Source organism: Leptidea sinapis, chromosome 33 (assembly GCF_905404315.1).
Source record: "Leptidea sinapis chromosome 33, ilLepSina1.1, whole genome shotgun sequence".
Classification (NCBI taxonomy): domain Eukaryota; kingdom Metazoa; phylum Arthropoda; class Insecta; order Lepidoptera; family Pieridae; genus Leptidea; species Leptidea sinapis.
The window spans coordinates 8,308,931-8,327,827 of NC_066297.1; the positions used below are offsets into that span (position 1 = coordinate 8,308,931).

The 18,897-nt window shown below is 34.3% G+C and overlaps 1 protein-coding gene across 1 annotated transcript; it reads left to right on the plus strand.

Annotated features, from left to right (window-relative positions):
• The first annotated feature begins 1,302 nt into the window (after nt 1-1,302).
• On the plus strand, nt 1,303-16,932 carry LOC126974713 (zinc finger protein 510-like). Its single transcript, XM_050822302.1, has 6 exons — nt 1,303-2,693; nt 5,120-5,402; nt 7,405-7,582; nt 9,574-9,726; nt 11,193-11,291; nt 12,348-16,932. The coding sequence occupies exons 1-6, from the start codon at nt 1,424-1,426 to the stop codon at nt 12,582-12,584; spliced, it is 2,220 nt and encodes a 739-aa protein (XP_050678259.1). The 5' UTR covers nt 1,303-1,423; the 3' UTR covers nt 12,585-16,932.
• The last annotated feature ends 1,965 nt before the right edge of the window (nt 16,933-18,897 follow it).

Sequence of the window (18,897 nt, forward strand, 5' to 3'; positions counted from 1 at the left end):
GAAAATATTCATTTAAATCAAATGCTGTAAAGGGCCATATAGATCTATATTAAATCAAGAATGTATTTAAGGTATTTAATTAGATAAGGATTAATGCTGTATAAGTTAAAATCGCTTCGAAAATTAACCATTATTTGTCGTAAAAAGTAAATGACAAAAAAATGTGATTGTGGGATATCCATAAGACAGACATATACCAATGCGGAGTTTTCTGTAGACCTTTACAATGTGTATGTCGGCGTTACGCCAGGGTTTCCTTGACCAGGGTCCACCATGAAGAAATACAACACTAATAATTTCTCAGTTTATTGAAGCACAACTGCTAGTATAGATATGAACCGTCTTTACATAAAACAACCGCTTTTATAGCTTCCGTACAATAGATGAAACAGAGTAGATACAACTTCTTTTAAAACACAAATACAATTAGGTATTGTAAAATAATTCCTAAATACAGCTCAATAAATGTATTAGTGAATTTATATAACTTCAAATGATTTATATAATAGTTTGTTCATTTAATTTGAACAAACATTACGAAGTAAGAAGATGGCGCTGCAAGCAAGTTTCGAAATACAATTAAGAAAGACTTAATGCATAAAATAATAAAGTTTGATACAGAATAATGATATTAATTCTAATACAAATTAATTTGAACATTTTCACATTCAATTAAGTATTTTAACAATAAATAAAACATCTTCAAACAATTCAAACAGTCAAACAGTGTCTATTTAATTAGTTAGACCTTAATAAATAACAGTTTTATGTTTACAAATAGCTATTTGTATTTAAATCTTATATATTTCAGATATATCAATAATAATATATTCATTTTAACGATAAACTAAAAGATAAATATCAATAGTTGCAAACAATTGACGGTAGCTGGCGATTTGCGCCCATATGGACAATACTAAGTATATTATTTTGATAAATCTCGTAGGGCTGCTCTTAGCCTGCGTTTGCAATGTAAGCGGAAAAATATTTACGACATCACATTAGAAACCTCAAAAATTACAGTGTTTCTCCAATATTTAATGGATGTATTATACATATAAAAATTCCTCTTCAATCACTCTATCTATTAAAAAAAACACATCAAAATCCGTTGCGTAGTTTTAAAGAATTAAGCATACATAGGTATATAGGGACAGAGAAAGCGACTTTGTTGTATACTATGTAGTGATGTCATATTTTTTCAAGTACCCGCAAAATCAATTCAGCCATCCCATAATCTGTTAGCTGTGGACTATAAAAAAAACAAAAATATTTATAAAAAATGGCAGACGTCTCGTACAGTGTTCGTAGGAGAAACGTCAAAATGCGTATTTTAATTTTATCATTCTTGTTTACACTGTAAATATCTATCATTAAACCATAACATCAACAAAACAATAGTTAAATTATAGTGCCATTTAAAATGTTGCATAACACCGGACAATATGTATCCAATGAAGTGTCAGTCGGCGGTCAAACTAATTCCACTTCTGCACCAACTCAAAGCGAAAGTAATGCATATAATCATTTTGGAGGGCAAGAGCAACAGCCCCAACACTCAAGTTTCCGAGATTTTTATGACTTGAATATGGCTGGAGTGAATCAGTGTTCTATTGTACCGAAAATTGATTATTCGCCTAATTTTATGTCTTCAACATTACTGCAGAATTGTTCGACTAGAGCCTCCAGCCAACCTTATAATCTCAATAAAAAAGACGGGCTATACGGCCATGATAATGGTATGAAAACTCTGTTGAATATTCCAAATGTTTCGTTAAAAAAATCATTGTTGAATAATCAGTATTATAGCACAAGTAAGCTGGACACACCTTCGTCAACAGCAGAAATTAACAATCCGAACAGATTCGATCAACAAGCGGAGAGTTATGTAGATCATTTATTAACAAAAAGTTTTGATTCTGCAAAGTATTCTGTAAATAATCTAGCTATTAGTGATACTTACAATTTACCTGGCATAAGTAGTGAACCCACAATATCTAAGAAAAATGAGATTACAGTTAAACCAGAAAATGTATTAAATGGATACAACATAGAATCTCAAATTAGTAAACATTCGAATCACTCAAATGTTACTGAATGTGTGCAATCACAAGACCCAAATACAGTGTATTATAACGAACCAAAAACCAATGAGAGTAGTTTTAATTTAGGAATAAAAACATATAAAGATCCAGACTCTAGAAAGCGGAGCTTAGAAAAAACAGTACAAATGATAGAAACAATAATATTAAATTCATCCACACGAGCTAAAAATGTCAAAGATACCAAAGACAGTATATCAAGTAGTAAAAAACAAAAGATTGACAACTTGAATGAGGATAGCGGCTCAGAAAGTAGCGAGGAGGATGATGTTAATGTAATAGAACAATACAGTGTGAAGCAGGAAACTCTAACAGATAGTCAACCCAACAATACTATAGTGGAGAGTCAGCCCGATAAGAAAATACAATTGAATAATGGAGAAAGCATAAACTTATCTGAAGTGAGAATTAAGCAAGAGGTAAAAATAGAACCCATGGAAATTGAGGTGGATATTGCTCCTCATGCTACGGAGCCTATTGTAAATCCATTTCAGAATGATGCATTTGGTGTTCGGAGTGAAGATGTTCTTAATAAGGATATTTATGATGCAGATTATGCTCTACGGATTGCTCAGGAGTTGATTAAAACTGGTAAGTTATTGTGAACTTTAAAATCAATAATAGTGATAATATGTGAAATTAACTAGCAGATATACTCAGCTCTGCGGCATATGCCATTAGAAAGATTAGATAGATTAGTGTACTTCAGTTATTTTCACAGCATCATGACATACGGTATTTTACTGTGGGGGCTGCTGACATACATATAGTGTTTGCTCTTCAAAAGAGAGCTGTTCTTTGTTTGAGAGACTGTCTATAACCAAGCTGATGGCTTGACAAAAATTTAAAGAAATAAATATTATGACTGTTCATTGTCAGTACATTTATGAAAATTTAATATATGTTCACAAAAATCATCACCTTTTGCTCTTAATAGTGATTTTCATTATTATAACACTGGAAATAAGGGATTGCTTGTAACTAATTCTAGTAGGCTCCATAAGACACATAATAGCTTTCAGGTAAATGTATTTTACTTTTATAATTAAGTCCCAGCCACTGTTCAGGCATTATCTATAAATAAATTTAAATAAATGGCTCTGTCATAAATCCTATTACTCCACAGCTGAATATCTAAGTGATCAGACTGCCTAGGACTAGATTATGATTATTTTATAGTGATAGAAATCACTGTACAATATTGTATATTTTTATTGAAAAGAGTGCAAAAAAAAGAATGCTGGGAGAGGTTCTTGCGCTGCTTCTTCTCTCTCAGAGCGCCATTAGTTTCCAAAGCGGTGGTAGTATCTAGTATATTAGAAATTACATCAAAAAGAATTCTAAAGGAATCAATTTTGAGAAAATGAATGCCTTTTAAACAACTTGGGTGAATCAACATGATATCTGGCTCGAATGATGTTTGTGCAACATACAGATTGCAAGAAAGTTTTTGTTTCTATTTCTCTTTCTTGTACTAAAACAAATAATATTTGTATTATTTAAACATCTTTTCATATTATTATTAAATAACATAGATGTATCACTTTTACCTAGTAACATATAATTGTCATTTGATTCCATGTAGAAAATGAAGCAAAAGTAAATAATTCATTATTTTAATGTGATATCCCTTCTTCTTAACTTCTGGGATTAATAATACAAATTAAAAAGGGAGATGCAAAGTTGGATTAGTTTAATGTCTCTTTAATAGACAAATTATCTGAAGTCGTATTATTTCACAGTGTCTTTATCGGTATATCTTTCAATCCATGATAGATATATATACTCAACCAATTATGGAATTGGGGTAGTAAGAGCACACACATTATACCCAGGACATACTTGCACATAGATTTTAATATGTCTCACTCTGTTTTGTTGATAACTGTAGGTATAGACAATGTGGTTAGAATGTTTCCTGCACTATTCAACAATCTTAAAACAGTTGCATGAGGTTGCATAACATATTCTCAAATGGGTCTGTAATTAGAATGGAGGGATTGTCCGCATAAGCTAACATGTAAAGTCTTCAGCTTTGTGATTAGATTAATTAGCGTGAGGTTTTGTAAAAGAGGCAATGGTACTCCTATTCGTCACCACACCTTATGGTTCCTCTGGTGTTACAAGAGAGAATTTTTGGGTTTTTCAAGAATCCTGAGGGGCACTGTATTGTAATGGGCAGGGTGTATCATTTACCATCATCTGAATGTCCCGCATGTCTCATCTTTTATCATCATAAAAATGCAACTTACCTTAAACAACTTTCTACCTGACAATCAACCTTATGCTCAATTTGTGCTAGACCTTTTTTTTTTATGGAAAAGGAGGACAAACGAGCGTACGGGTCACCTGATGTTAAGTGATCACCGCCACCCACAATCTCTTGCAACAGCAGAGGAATCACAGGAGCGTTGCCGGCCTTTAAGGAAGGTGTACGCGCTTTTTTTGAAGGTACCCATGTCGTAAATTAATTGTTTAGACATAATAAATCTTTATCAATGAAAGTTTTTACAATTTAAGTCAAATTTAACTAAATTTGAAGAGCCCTTTCACCTGATTCCTGACTCCGAATTCCACCATAACAAGCCACAAATTAGGATATCATCCCCACCATCTGGATGTATGGTGGTCCTCCACAGTGCGGTTTTCAAGGAGCTTTCTTCCACCTATTACAAAGCTATAAAATGAGCTTCCTTGTGCAGTGTTTACTGGACGATATGACATGGGTACCTTTAAAAAAATCGTGTACACCTTCCTTAAAGGCCGGCAACGCTCCTGTGATTCCTCTGGTGTTGCAAGCGAATGTGGGCGATGATGATCACTTAACACTAGGTGACCCGTACGCTCAATGGTCCTACTTTTCCATAAAAAAAAGGTTAACATTTAGTGTTATGACATCATCTAAAAATTGTCAAAATACAACACATTCTTTGCTGAACCGGTACTTTAACATGTTTGTTATTGCTAAAATTAATTAATAAAGTTAATTAAAAATTAATCTGATCCTAAATTTTCAGGAGCACTTACAGATTCATACTTTGAATGCCCATACTGCAATTTATACTTCAACAATCCAAAGAGGTTTCTTATACACATAAAGTGGCATTCATTCGGCTTGACAAATGCAAAGAGATTCGAGTTGCAGAAGGAAAAGGAAATGAAGAAGATTATAAAGAGGGAAGCCAAGGAGTTGGAGAGGATAAAAGAGATAGAAGAAAATAAAAATGGTGTGACACACAGGTGTACAGTTTGTGAGAAGATTTTCACGTCAAAAGTCAGTTTGAGGAACCATAGGCAAAGGTAACGATATATATTCATATGACTTCCTATGTCAATAGCCAGACAGAAATGTATCTTGCTGATTTCTACCTAGGTGATCGTTAAACTGAAAACCGGTCAAGCTATTGTAGCATTGGTTGGCATGACTAATTGACATGTAATTTTGTATTAGTCCGTCAACTTTACTTGGAGCCTGGCTCGAATGACAGATCTAGGAAGTGCGGTCAGCAACAAAAACTGAATAAAACTGGTTAAGCCCTAGTAGGTCAGTAAAAATAGAATTTAACCCCGCATTAAATTTTCGATCCAATTTTTTTTGTTAGTCTATGGCTTGTAAGGCTTATCACTTACTGAGCATAAAATTTGTAGCCATCTGGAGGGCAAAGCCAAATTGGCTTCGAAGAAGCCGGCCCACATTCTAGCGCTCGACAAAGCTCAGGTCCGGCCTCACATGGAATATTGCTGTCATCTCTGGTCTGGCGCACCCCAGTATCAGCTCGATCCATTTGACCGCGTGCAACGCAGAGCAGCTCGAATTGTCGGGGGTGCTCTGTGAACGGCTGGATCACTTGGCGTTGCGTAGAGATGTCGCTTCATTGCGTGTCTTCTATCGCATTTATCACGGGGAGTGTTCAGAAGAGTTGTTTAACCTGATTCCTGCCCCCGAGTTCCACCTTCGCACGACACGCCACAAGTTAGGATATCATCCCCACCATCTGGATGTGTGGCGGACCTCCACAGTGCGGTTTTCAAGGAGCTTTCTTCCACGTACTACAAAGCTGTTGAATGAGCTTCCTTGTGCGGTGTTTCCGGGACAATACGACATGGGTACCTTTAAAAAAAGCGCGTACACCTTCCTTAAAGGCCAGTAACGCTCTTGTGATTCCTCTGGTGTTGCAAGAGAATGTGGGCGGCGGTGATCACTTTGAACACCAGGTGACGCACGTTTATCCTCCTATTCCATAAAAAAAATCACAAAATGCTGCCAGATCCAGGTGGAGCTCTTGAAAAAACGTTTTTAACCGATATCACGGAAACTATGGTCCTTAGGGCAAATTTTCTTGGACCATTGTCGTAGAAAATAAAGTTTCGCATCATTTATTTACCGTTTACGGTTTATGACCCATTTAATGAATCGGATTTTCTTTCTCGGCCAATAACTCTTAAAATATTGGTTTAACCAAAAAAATGCGCCTCCATATCCATTTTATAGATCAATTTATTCTCTACAACTTTTTTTCAAAACTTTTTTTTTAGTTTTGGACTACAGGACGTAAAGTCGAAAATTTTCAAAATTTCAAGTTTTTACGAATTCATCAACTAATTTTAAAAAATATGCCGATTGTGCGCAAAAAATTCATAGTTCATTTCCTTTCCTGAAATACGAGTAGTAACGATCTTTATAATATTTTACTAGTGGACCCGACGGTCGTTGTTCTGTACATAAGAAATAAAATAGGTACTGTTTATTATGAATTTGTCAATAATATTTCATAACATCAAGAACTATTTCGTAAAATATGCTTCCTGTTGTTATAATGTAATGGTTTCATAGCAGAACTGTCAAACCGTGCGTCAATAAATTCTCTCATAGAAAATATGTCCATACAAAACTATCCAAGTCCCAGATCGAAATAAAAACTATCCTATCTCTCAAGTTGAACTAAACTTGGTTAATTAATTTACGATTTCACTGGAAACAAATATCAGGACACCGGATTTAAAGTCAAAGTTTTTATTTGCATAAACATGTTAGATTGATGTTACATAAATATTATAAACACATTTCTAAATCATTAGTTACAATAATATCAATTTAACAAAATATTAGTAGCAGTATTATAAGCCTAATGAATATAAGCAGTTTTTACTAAGGTATATTTTCAATTTAGATGAGAAATACCTATTTGAGGATATATTAAGATTATATTATATTTTGTACAACATCGCTTCTCGACTCAGGTCCCAAGTTAGCTTGACGGCTTGTTAACTATATTTGAATAAAAATATTTTCATTTTTCAGGGAGCATTCATCGCAATCGCGGGACTGTAAGATATGTGGCAAAGGTATTGTCGGATGGAGGGCTATGAGGTCCCATTTGGCAACACACACAAACAATGATGGCAGATACATGTGCACAGAATGTCCGAAAAAGTTCAAACATCCCCATTCATTGACAAAGCATAGAGATACACATAGGGTATGTATGACAAAAAAAGTGTGTACTTATACATACACATATACTTATATGTACACGCAAAACCTAAAAAAAAAATTCTCGTGCGATGCTCGTACTTATGTAAGGCGAAATACAATATTGTAATGAATGTAATATAATGTTAAAAAGTTTATTTCTTTAAATTTTTATTTTAATGATTTTTACGACCTAGGTTATAAATTGTGCGAATAGTCCTCTTCTGTAGCTCAGAGGTGGTATTGATATCTGCAGTACTGCTCCATAATCTTTCATAGGACATAATACTATGAAAATAACTAAAGCAGTTATTTATCTCGTCTTTGTAACCGCAAAATATGCTTCATTCATTTAACTCTGGCTTAATGCATCGACTATAATGAACATATTATACCATAAATTCTATACGTTGTGACAATGGAAGTTCTCATTCTTAGATGTAAATTAAGGGAAGATTGAAGAGATGCGCGCCTACATAAAAACCTCAAACCCATCCACATACTTCAAGGCTTCAAACACAGTTGTCTTTTTTTCAAATGAAAAGTAGACGTAACATTAATGTATTTTTAATACAGTTAGTTATAAAGTGACGTATTGCAGGGACGTATAGCGTTCGGGATGTGGGCTATTACATACTCGTGCTTATTCTTCACCTTCTCCGAACTCGTGCGTTCTCTTTCCCAACTGTCAAAATAATGTCTATTAAAAAAAAAGCCAACCACGAAGTTTTTACAAAAAAAAATTCATAGAAGTTTTTACGATTCATGCAAATATTTCTAAAAAGAAGCTACTAATTTGTTTCAATATCAGATTTAATGATTTGATTCAATGGTTAGGTTTCATTTCATTTCATCTCATTAAATTTCATTTTCATTTCATATCAATAATAAAAATCTACTGAAGACTTGGCTGTATGTATAGTTCCCTTTGCTTACCCAGAATTGGTAAGGAAAACAAAAAAAAATCTCTACTTATATTCTTTTACGGTTGGCGCCATTTTCCATGATTAGTTAGTTGTGTTTTTATTATTCTATTAAATTGCTTCATTTTTTCACAACTGTATTAAAAATAGTTGTTCAGTACACGTGCGGAAGCGTCATTGCAACTTGTTCCGACTGTCAGCCGGAACTCTTTGCATTGACAGGCTTTCCGCACTCGTAATGAAATATACTATTAACATATACTATGATTCAACTGGCAATACAGGACTATTCAACAAAATATCGAGAGTAATAATCGTGTTTTCTAAAAGAGTCATGCAGATATTATACCAATAGTATGTCTTACTTATTTCTTTTCCAACCATGCTAGAAGAAAGAAATTATGCATCAAACGCTATAAATTTTTATTTTTATACGAGTGTTATATTGCGATGTGATTCAAGTGACACAGACAGGAGGGAAGCGCATCTATATGTAGTATAAAGTGATGGCCGTCTTTGCGAATTTAATTTTGTATCTAAACAGGTGAAACAACTAATTTCATGCTTATATTATAAATATGTGCATCTACTAGTACTGAATCTTGTATAATATTGCAATAGCGTCCAGAAATTAATAGGTGCCAGTTCACTGCGAAGTCAAAGACAAAGAATCAGCAGACTTAATGAATGGGGATGGTGCAAAGAAAGAAATACTTAAACCTGAAACATTTTGTCTTTTCTTTATCTTTTAGCTCAAACTTTATGTCATTTTGTAATTGTTAAAACATCCGGCTCGAAGGACCAATACTTAACCGACAGCTCAGTTTGAACGAATCAAGACAGTCAAAATGACATAGGGGGATTATTGATCACCGAAACGTCTCCTTTACATACACATATTCCAAACAATACTGATTTTAAAAGCAACAATCCACAAAAAAATTTAATCCTTTTATGGGACCATAGACCACAGATAACGCATCGTAGATTTGCATATACATTGGTGTTATCGGCATCTATTGGTAAACTGTATTTTTCAGATAAACAAAGTTAAATTTAATGTTACCATTTTCAGGAGAAGACTCATCCTTGCCCTCAATGCTCGAAGCTATTTGGTTCCGAGCTGCTGATGAACATACATATGAAGTGCCACGAGAGAACCCAACGTGGTATCACACACCATTGCACATACTGTGGGAAGGGTTTCTTTGAATCTTTCAGTCTACAGGTATGTTCTATTTCAGTTCCTTGATTTAAAGTACTCGTGTAGTCCTTAAACGTAGCACCTCAGTGGCAGTGCCTAGCTAAAATTGACTAAAACAAGCATTATATTCTATTGTTCCTACTATAGAGTTAGTGGAAGGTTTTTTTGTTTTATATTTGCAATGGTAGTGATAGGTGCAAAAGATTGAAACAAGTTTTATTTTCTTATATTATACCTTAAACAAATAAACATGCTTTTAGACTATAAAGGACATGCACAAATATAATAACTTAAATTATTGAATATAAGTTAATAACTTAATGATATTTACGACTTAATCTTATTATTTTCAATATATATTTAGACAAAAATTTTACAAAAGGAGTGAAAACTAGGGAGTCTAAAGGAAGTTGGGCGGGAACTTCAGAAGGTATAAAATTGTATAAAGAAGATGGCATTAAAAGGCAATTGAATAATAAATGTTCAACATTTCACTCATCTAGACTTTCACAAAGGGTTATTGTCTCTACTTCTTAGTTTTGCTAAAAAAAATGGAGTACAAGCATTCATGCGACGACGACGAGACCTTAAACTGAGAATATGTCTTGTCGCATTCGATAACGAAAAAAATGCGGAAAGTACCAAGTGATTTAGCATTTTTTTAAAAGAAAAACTTGACAATACTTACACAAATTGTTTGGGACCCAGTGCTCTGTGAACTGCTGCATCGCTTCATTATGTGTCTTCTACCGCATTTATTAAGGGTAGTGTTCCAAAGAGCTGTTTCACCTGATTCTTGCCACCGAATTCCTACTTCGCACGACACGCGACATATTATGATATCATCCCCACCATCTCGATGTGTGGCGTTCATCCGCAGTGCGGTTTTCAAGGAACTTTGGAAGGTAATGCTGTGGAATGAGCTTCCCTGTGCGGTGTTTCCGGGACGATATGACATGGGTACCTTAAAAAAAAGCACGTACACCTTACTTAAACGCTCCTGTGATCCATCTGGTGTTGCAAGAGAATGTGGGCGACGGTGATCACTTAACACCAGGTGACCCGTACGCCTGTTTGTCCTTCTTTCCATAAAAAAAAGATATTAAACTAAAACATAGTTTTTACTGGAAGAGGCATACTTTCATACAGCCAAATACTTATATAACATTCTTGTCTTTATACAAATGATTTAAGTTTTCTTTAGTGTTAATTCCGCCAATATTTTCACGAGTCTCGTGCCAGATTTTGGCGAGACAACACGTCCTGAGGATGCCTCGTGTAGAGGCGAAACACGTGTCGAATTGTTTTAAAAACGAATATTGGCGGAATTAACACTAAAGAAAACATAAATCATTTGTATAATTATGGATTTCCGCAAAGTAACGCCTACTTCAATAAATATTCTTGGCTTTACTAAAAATAACTGTTACCACCTTGTATGTTAGAGAATGTAACATAATTGTAAGTTAACATATATAATTTTATTTCAGGCTCATGAAAGGACACACAGAAACGAGAGACCATTTGAATGTGAAATTTGCAACACCAGATTTGGAACCAACTCCAGTCTGAAGCGACATCTCAAAGTTGTAAGTATTGCTTAATATTAAAAAAATTGGGGATTCTGTCACAGCAGAAAATTCATTTTATTTATATTCAAATATTTTATTAAAACCTAGCTGACCCAGCAAACGTTGTATTGCCATATAAAGTAATAAGAAAAAAATCAATAATTAAAATTTTTGGGGTATAAAAAATAGATGACCGATTCTCAGACCTACCAAATATTAAGTCGTACATAAAATCTACCAACTATAGATAGCTAACAATAAGTTTTTTTATTACCACCGGAGAAAGCTAGAAAGATATAAAGATTTTAATTAGTTATTCATTATAAACTATTCTTTCAATTGGATTTCTGAACGACATGAGACACATCAAAAGAAAAACAAAATCGTTCTTTTTATTTAATTCCGAGCATTTTCATATTTATTCACCTTTTAAACCTTCTCTGGACTTCCACAAATAATTCAAGACCAAAATTAGCCAAATCGATCCAGAAGTTCTCGAGTTTTAGCGAGACTAACGAACAGCAATTCATTTTTATATATGATAGGTTTAATACCTCCTGTTAAACATCAAAAACTACCACCCATTCGAAAATTTAAGCTGTAGACCTTAGAAGAAATAATACTAAGCGGTTCTTCAAGGGTCGATATAAACGAAAACACAGGGTTAATTAGGTCTATGGGCTATATTTCACCGGGACACCGCGGCGACCCAACCAGTCGCCGCTACCAACAAAATATACACACAACTCTACGGAGAGTTACTCAGCCTGTGTCACCCCCAATATTATTCTCATGAAAAATAGGATTAGAGTAAGATAAATGTTTAACAAAACCATTTAATATCTTATGCCTCAAAGGACTGGAGTCAAATGTTAAATCTCATAAGCCCTGTAACATCACTATTCCATTTTATTAATAGTTTTATGACAGCTCTCGGCTATGAAGTTTCGTATTGTTTAAGTTAAAATTTCATACAATTAATATTGTGCTTCATCAAAGTCTTATTGTACAATCCCTTATGAATATACTAAAATTATTATTGTAAAATGATTTTTTTCTTAATTTTTTTTTCAGTCACACAACACATCAAAACCCTTTGAATGCTCAGTGTGTCACCGCTGTTTCATCTCAGAGGCGATCCGAGATCGCCACGAAGAAAGAGCTCACAGCAGCCCGGATGATTTCAAGTTCCGCTGCACCGAGTGTCCGGGAAAGTATCTCCGCATGAAGGATCTAAGGAAACACATTTACAAAGTGCATCCCAAAGGCAGACGGAAGAGGATCACCTCGGGTGGAGAGTCAGATGACTGATTAGTGATGGACTGAGTGACTTTGAAGTGTTGTGTCAGTTTAAGTGCATCACAAAGGCAGAAGGATAGGAAACATATTCAGAGGTGAGAGACGAACGTAATAGTTTTAATCCTGGTATACTACCGGTTAACGAGCGAGTTGAATGCCGTCGGGGAGGAAAAGAGCGCTAGCATTTCTCCCCGCTTTCCACACGTCTCGCCTCGCGTAGTGTAGTGCTGTGCGGTAGTCATCGCTTGACGTGTTATCGCATATAAGTAAAGTTGCCATCCCGCGTTTTTTTTTTTAAATTTAATGTTAACTAATCCCAGTCTATCAGTTTTTATTTTATATTACTGTTTAAACTTAAAGCATTATTTAAATTTATCGACACACTTGCATTGCATTCCCTGAATTCTGTATTCAACTTGTGCAATATCTGTATAGGTGCATGGTATGTGTGGAATGGCACAGTGTGCTGGAAAAACGAAATTGAAAGGAAACACCTTTAATAAATAAGAGGAATTATTTAACTTTTCAAAGAAGATGTAAGTGTATTTACTTAGCAGTAAATTTGCCAGTCTTCAATAAATTTGAACAGAGTTTTTCACCGAAAGCGACCTGGCAATTAATATTATTAAACATTATCTGTCTCGTGTGTAGTCAAGATAATTGACCTGTATTTGCCGTGGTCCAGATAAACATATCAGGGTTCCACTTGTGTTATATACCCTTCGGCTTTGATATGTACGTTTCTTATTGTTGTTACTCTAGACGGATATGCAAGAAGCTGGGGATGTTTGTCTGTAGCAAATGGATGTGTGTCATGTCTGCCTCTCCTTTTGATAGATAGGCATAATTAAATTATCTATCTATATATGTATGAACATTAAGATTCAGAGGAACATATTCGTCATTTTAATTTCATTTGTGATTGTGGTTGACTAGTTGATATGCAAATTTTTGAGATGCATTGTTTTCCTATATTGCCACTGCTTAAACATTGCTAATTAAAACGATACAGCGCAACTGTCTTGTGTAGATGTAATCCACGCTTTCCAACCAAGGACGATGAATGTCATATCATTATTTGGATTACATCTGCAGTCTGCATGGATGGCATCAAGCAAGGTCACCCCTGATGAGACGTTGGATTTCATCTGCCTGAATCATGCTCTAGTGTTATTTCCGCTAAGCTTCACAAAATCACTTTGACATGAGTTGAATTCTCTGGAGCTGTTGACTCGCCAAATGTTGGAACTGCTGAGTGATCTGTTATTGGTTGAGTAATTTTAAAAATATTTTGTCCTTCATTGTCCAATTCCTGTATTGATGTTACCTTGCCTCATAGAATTCAATGCTTCTTGTTTTTCTTTTTAAAGAAAATAAGGACATTCAGCTGATGGTAATTGATACTCCCTGCCCATTACAATGCAGTGCCCCACAGGATTCTAGAAAAACACTGAGCACAAAAATTTGCTCGTCACCTTGAGACATAGGATGTTAAGTCTCATTTGCCCACTAATTGTTGTGTTGTGTATATGGATTAAACATTTGAAACTTGAAAATAATCTCTGTAAATGGACCTATTTTTAAAAGGCTTTACTTGTATTATTGTATTATTTTAGAGTTAAGAACATACTAAATAGTTATTGTAAATATGTCATAGAGTTATAGCAAAAATATGTTTCATTTGAAAGCAAAGAAATTCGAACAAAGAGATGGTGAGAGTTTGCGAAAAATGTAAGAGAAATAAAAAATAATATATTATAATAATAACAAGGTTTAATCAGTATTTGAAGAACGCGACAGAAATGTATTCCATTGTTTTATTTGCTCATAATTTCTTATCATATATATTTCATTATCATCCAAAATACACTAGTTGTAATGAATGTTATAAGTATCACACTGAATTTTCACTTTATCTACAATGAATAATCAATTGTGATTCTATATATACCCCTAAGTATTATTCTCAAAGGTTCTCGAAGATATCCTCTTTGTAGTCATAGACAACAAACAATAAAGACTGAACAAGTTGTTTAGATATGTCAAGGTCAAGATTCCTTTAACAAATGATATTTTGTCTCTTTTATGCTCATAACTTTTATTCTTATTTAAAACCCATACGCATATGATTTATTATGGTACAATTGCGCTCGTCACGTTGAGACATAATATGTTAAGTCTCATTGCCCTTCAGACCGAAACACAATAATGCTTACACATTACTGCTTCACGGTGGAAATAGACGCCGTTGTGGTACCTTTAATGTAGCCGGCATCCGACAAATCAAAATTGTTGTTGCATTATCGCCCTGTCTGGTCGTCTATACACGAGTATTATTATAAAACCAAAGTCTATGCTCGTGACAGACAGTCGGACTGCGGAGTCTTATTAGTAGGGTACATTGGCTACGTAACGCATCGCGTACGGAACCCTAAAAGTGTACTGAACACTCGGAAATACGATTTCTCTTATTTAAATTTTGTAAATATTTAAAGTATGTAGGCACGGAACGTTTTGCACGGCCGTCCCGCATAAACACAAATTTTAAATCTTAAAAGATTAAGGATTGGTCTCCGCTACGCTCCAATTATATACCGCACTACCTAAGAACAATAGCTTCTTTATTACGGCAACTATTAGATGCTTGTGTGTGTGGCATCTTGACACTCAATGGCATCTTTCAAATTTTGTAACATACGCTTCGTGTTATTTTATATTGAAATTAATAAAATATAAAATACAGATGATATGTGGTCCCAGTGTCTTTCTTGTTTCTTGTAGTATTATTTTTACAAAGTTTTACTACGCAACCCGGCATTTTAGTTTCAATTATTAGCAACGTTTCACATTGTTGGAGACTGGCGTTATTTTAGCGGTATCTAGTTGGGGCGCAGCGCTGACCAATCAAATCTAAGTTGTATATACAGTTTTTAAGATCTTACCTCAACGCACATTAAAGAACATTTTACATAATCATGAAGTTATTATAATATGTCAGTTTGAGTGCGTTTTGTGCGCTTTATAATTTTTGAATCTCCAAGTATTCTTGAACCTAATGTGAAATTTTAATAAAAGCATTAATATCTCTATGTTTTAGCTATATGCTTGAGTTGCCCTCGAAATTTATAAACAAATATTAGGTTAACGTTATCATTATTGTTTATAGACTGAATTTTAGTTTACTTGTTAATTGTATAACTTTGAGTAATCGACCAAATGGAGACTCGTTTCACCCATATTATACCTACAATTTTAACGAGATATAACGAACGTTAGTTATCTTGAGATCTCTAGGCACCGTGCTAAATTAATTTTAACAATATTTTGAGACCCTAAATAGCTTAAAGATAATATAATCGTTAAGTGTGACCAGGCTATTATTCCGTAACTATTACAAATATCAAAAATCTTTAAACTGATAACGAAACTACATTACCTAATTAGTAAAATAACATCAAAAGCTTTTAATAGTTATTTATGCAACTGTTGTGTAATAAGGGGTATTAAAACACGAATGTAGGTTTAATTGATAATAGTATCACATGAGTGTTTTAATATCTAATTGTCTATCAACACTTGCATACAAGACTATCTACACCCATAATATGGATCCTTTGTAAAAGATTCTGAAACAGTTAACTTACTGCTAACAATAAAAACGCCAGTCCTAGTAACCATAATATCATCCAAAGGAGTGTTATTATGAAAACAGATGATGTAATGTTTGTACTGAATTTCATTACAACACTCGTTTGGATAAAGTAATGGTTATTAGGGCATAGGGTGTTTCAATGTTGGCAACAATAAGTTAGCATAGTTTAAGAATCTTTAACAGAGAATTTAAAGAATGGGTGTGGATAAAAACTAATTTACGGGCTGTATCCAAAATCCTGATATTAAACACTCGCATACATTTAGTATTAGATTAAGTAGAACCTTCGTAATTAATTATAATTTTTATTTATTAATTAACCATAATTAATAATTAACTATTGCTTTTCATAAACATTGGCACTTTCTCGGTCGTCTCCTTTTGGTTGAATACTTTAAGCATAGGCAATGTTAATTTAATATTGTTTGAATGTTATCTATACAAGAGTATATTATGTATGTTTTAAATTATGGAAGAAATTTTTAAATAAATAAATTTCTCGTATTAATAATGTAAATATTTTATTAATAAGTTTAGGTGTTATATTTTAGGTACAGGTATATTCCATATTAAAACCGTTTAGTATATTTATGTAATGCTGGAGGTGGATTTTAGATTAGACGTATTTTGAAATGGATGTATTATTTATGTAGTGTATATATTTGGTGTCGTAGAATATTTAAATAAACTTAATTATTGAACTCTAAATGTGTTTACTTGCAAACTGTTTACAATCCCGGGACGTTTTAATTGTTAATGTCGCGAGCCTAGGGCTCTTGCTTAGGAAATTCAAATTCAAATATTTTTATTCAAAATAGGATTTATAATCACTTATTGAACGTCAAAATCTACCACCTTTTCATTAAACAATCGTAAAGTACAAATTAGACCTCAGACCTGAGAAGAATGGGCGCAAGAAACTCAGTGGGCTTTTTTTTTATATAAAATATGGATTACAATGTAATATCGTACAATAAACATTAATAATTAAAGAGCCTGAGGGTGTCCGCTTTAATCCCAGTCCGTGGTGTCATTAAGAAAATCGTTTATGCTATAATAACCTTTCCCACACAAACGTTTTTAACAATTCTTTTAAATTTCGTAACACATTTGTTTTGTACATTTTCTGGGATCATATTGTAGAAGCATATACATCGCCCATCAAAAGTCTTACTAACTCGACCCAACCGAGTAGTAGGCATAACAAGTTTATGTTTGTTCCACGTGTTAACATTATGAATGTCATGTCGAAAGCACTACATCGGCGCCCTGTTGGATGCCCCTAATATTTTCCTGTGTTATTATGTTCCATTTATCCGAGAGGCAGTTCAAGTGCCAAATTAAAAAAAAATACTGGATAATTTTTGATTTATTTACATACATACTTGTAAATACCTAATAAACATCATAACTACTATAAGTTAATATAATTACTATCATTTAGTGTAAATTTAACTCCAACTAGCCATAATTAAGAACATTATATATCTTTAGTTTCAATTAGTATTGCATAAACATTTTTTTCTATGTACCTAACATTGAATACCTCAAGGTTTTACATAGTAAGATGTATCTGACTAGAATTTTATTAGACTTATACGTTATTTCTTTATGTACCTACTTTGTAAGTTGTTTGCTTTTCCTAATAGAAAAAAATGGTCATCATCATCTCAGCCGAAAGAGCGGTTATTGCTAGGCAAAGGCCTCCCCCAAAGATAATTCGTCATGCGCTGCCCTCATCCAACTCGGCGATCTTCACCATATCATCGCTCCATTATGTGGGGGTCTACCAACACTGCGCATTCCAGTACGTGCTCAGCATTCGAGGACTTGACTGTCCCAACGACCATCCGTCTCTAATTGATTTTGAATATCACACTACCCTGAGAAATAATAGTGCCAATTTGAATGTACGTAATTGAACCTAATCACAATTCTTCACAAGATTTCGATTTATTAATCTTATAAATGTAATGAATAAATATTCCTTGCGCTCCAAATGCGCTCATGGATACGCTCTCTCACCAACGACCTACACAACACCCGATGGATGAATGTCTCAAGCTGTAGACAGTCGAAGGAGGCGATACCTGCACTGTCGCCCAAACTGACACGTAGACTTATCAGCCTCAACAGACATGACATCCGTATAATGGTGGGCACCCTAACAGGTCACACATCACTAAACAAACACCTTTTCACAATCGGCGTAACGGACAGTCCTAAGTGCAGAGGCTGTCTGGCCGAAGACGAAACGGTCGCTCACGTAATCCTGGAATGTGCGGGGGTGGCCAACCAACGGGCAAAAACCTTAACCAATACGAGGTCGCTCCAGGAAGTCTGCGAACACCCCACGAATGTTCTGAACTTCTGGAAGGAGCTGGGCTGGTTGGAGTAACTGGCCATTACTGCACACAAAATGGACCCATGCAAGTGATTTAATTGCGGAAACAGAAGCCCCTATACCATACCATACCAACATATTCTTTTGGTTTACATAAAATCCACAGTAATTGCATTATATAGAATTGTTTTGTGAGCATTATTTTTGTAATTTTGTAGTTACCAAGCGTATGCTATAATAACGTTCGTTATGCTCACTAAATGGCATAGCTTGCAGCGGCGTCGTGTGCCAGATCGCTCCTTCACTCAAATATTTGCGAAAGGTAACGA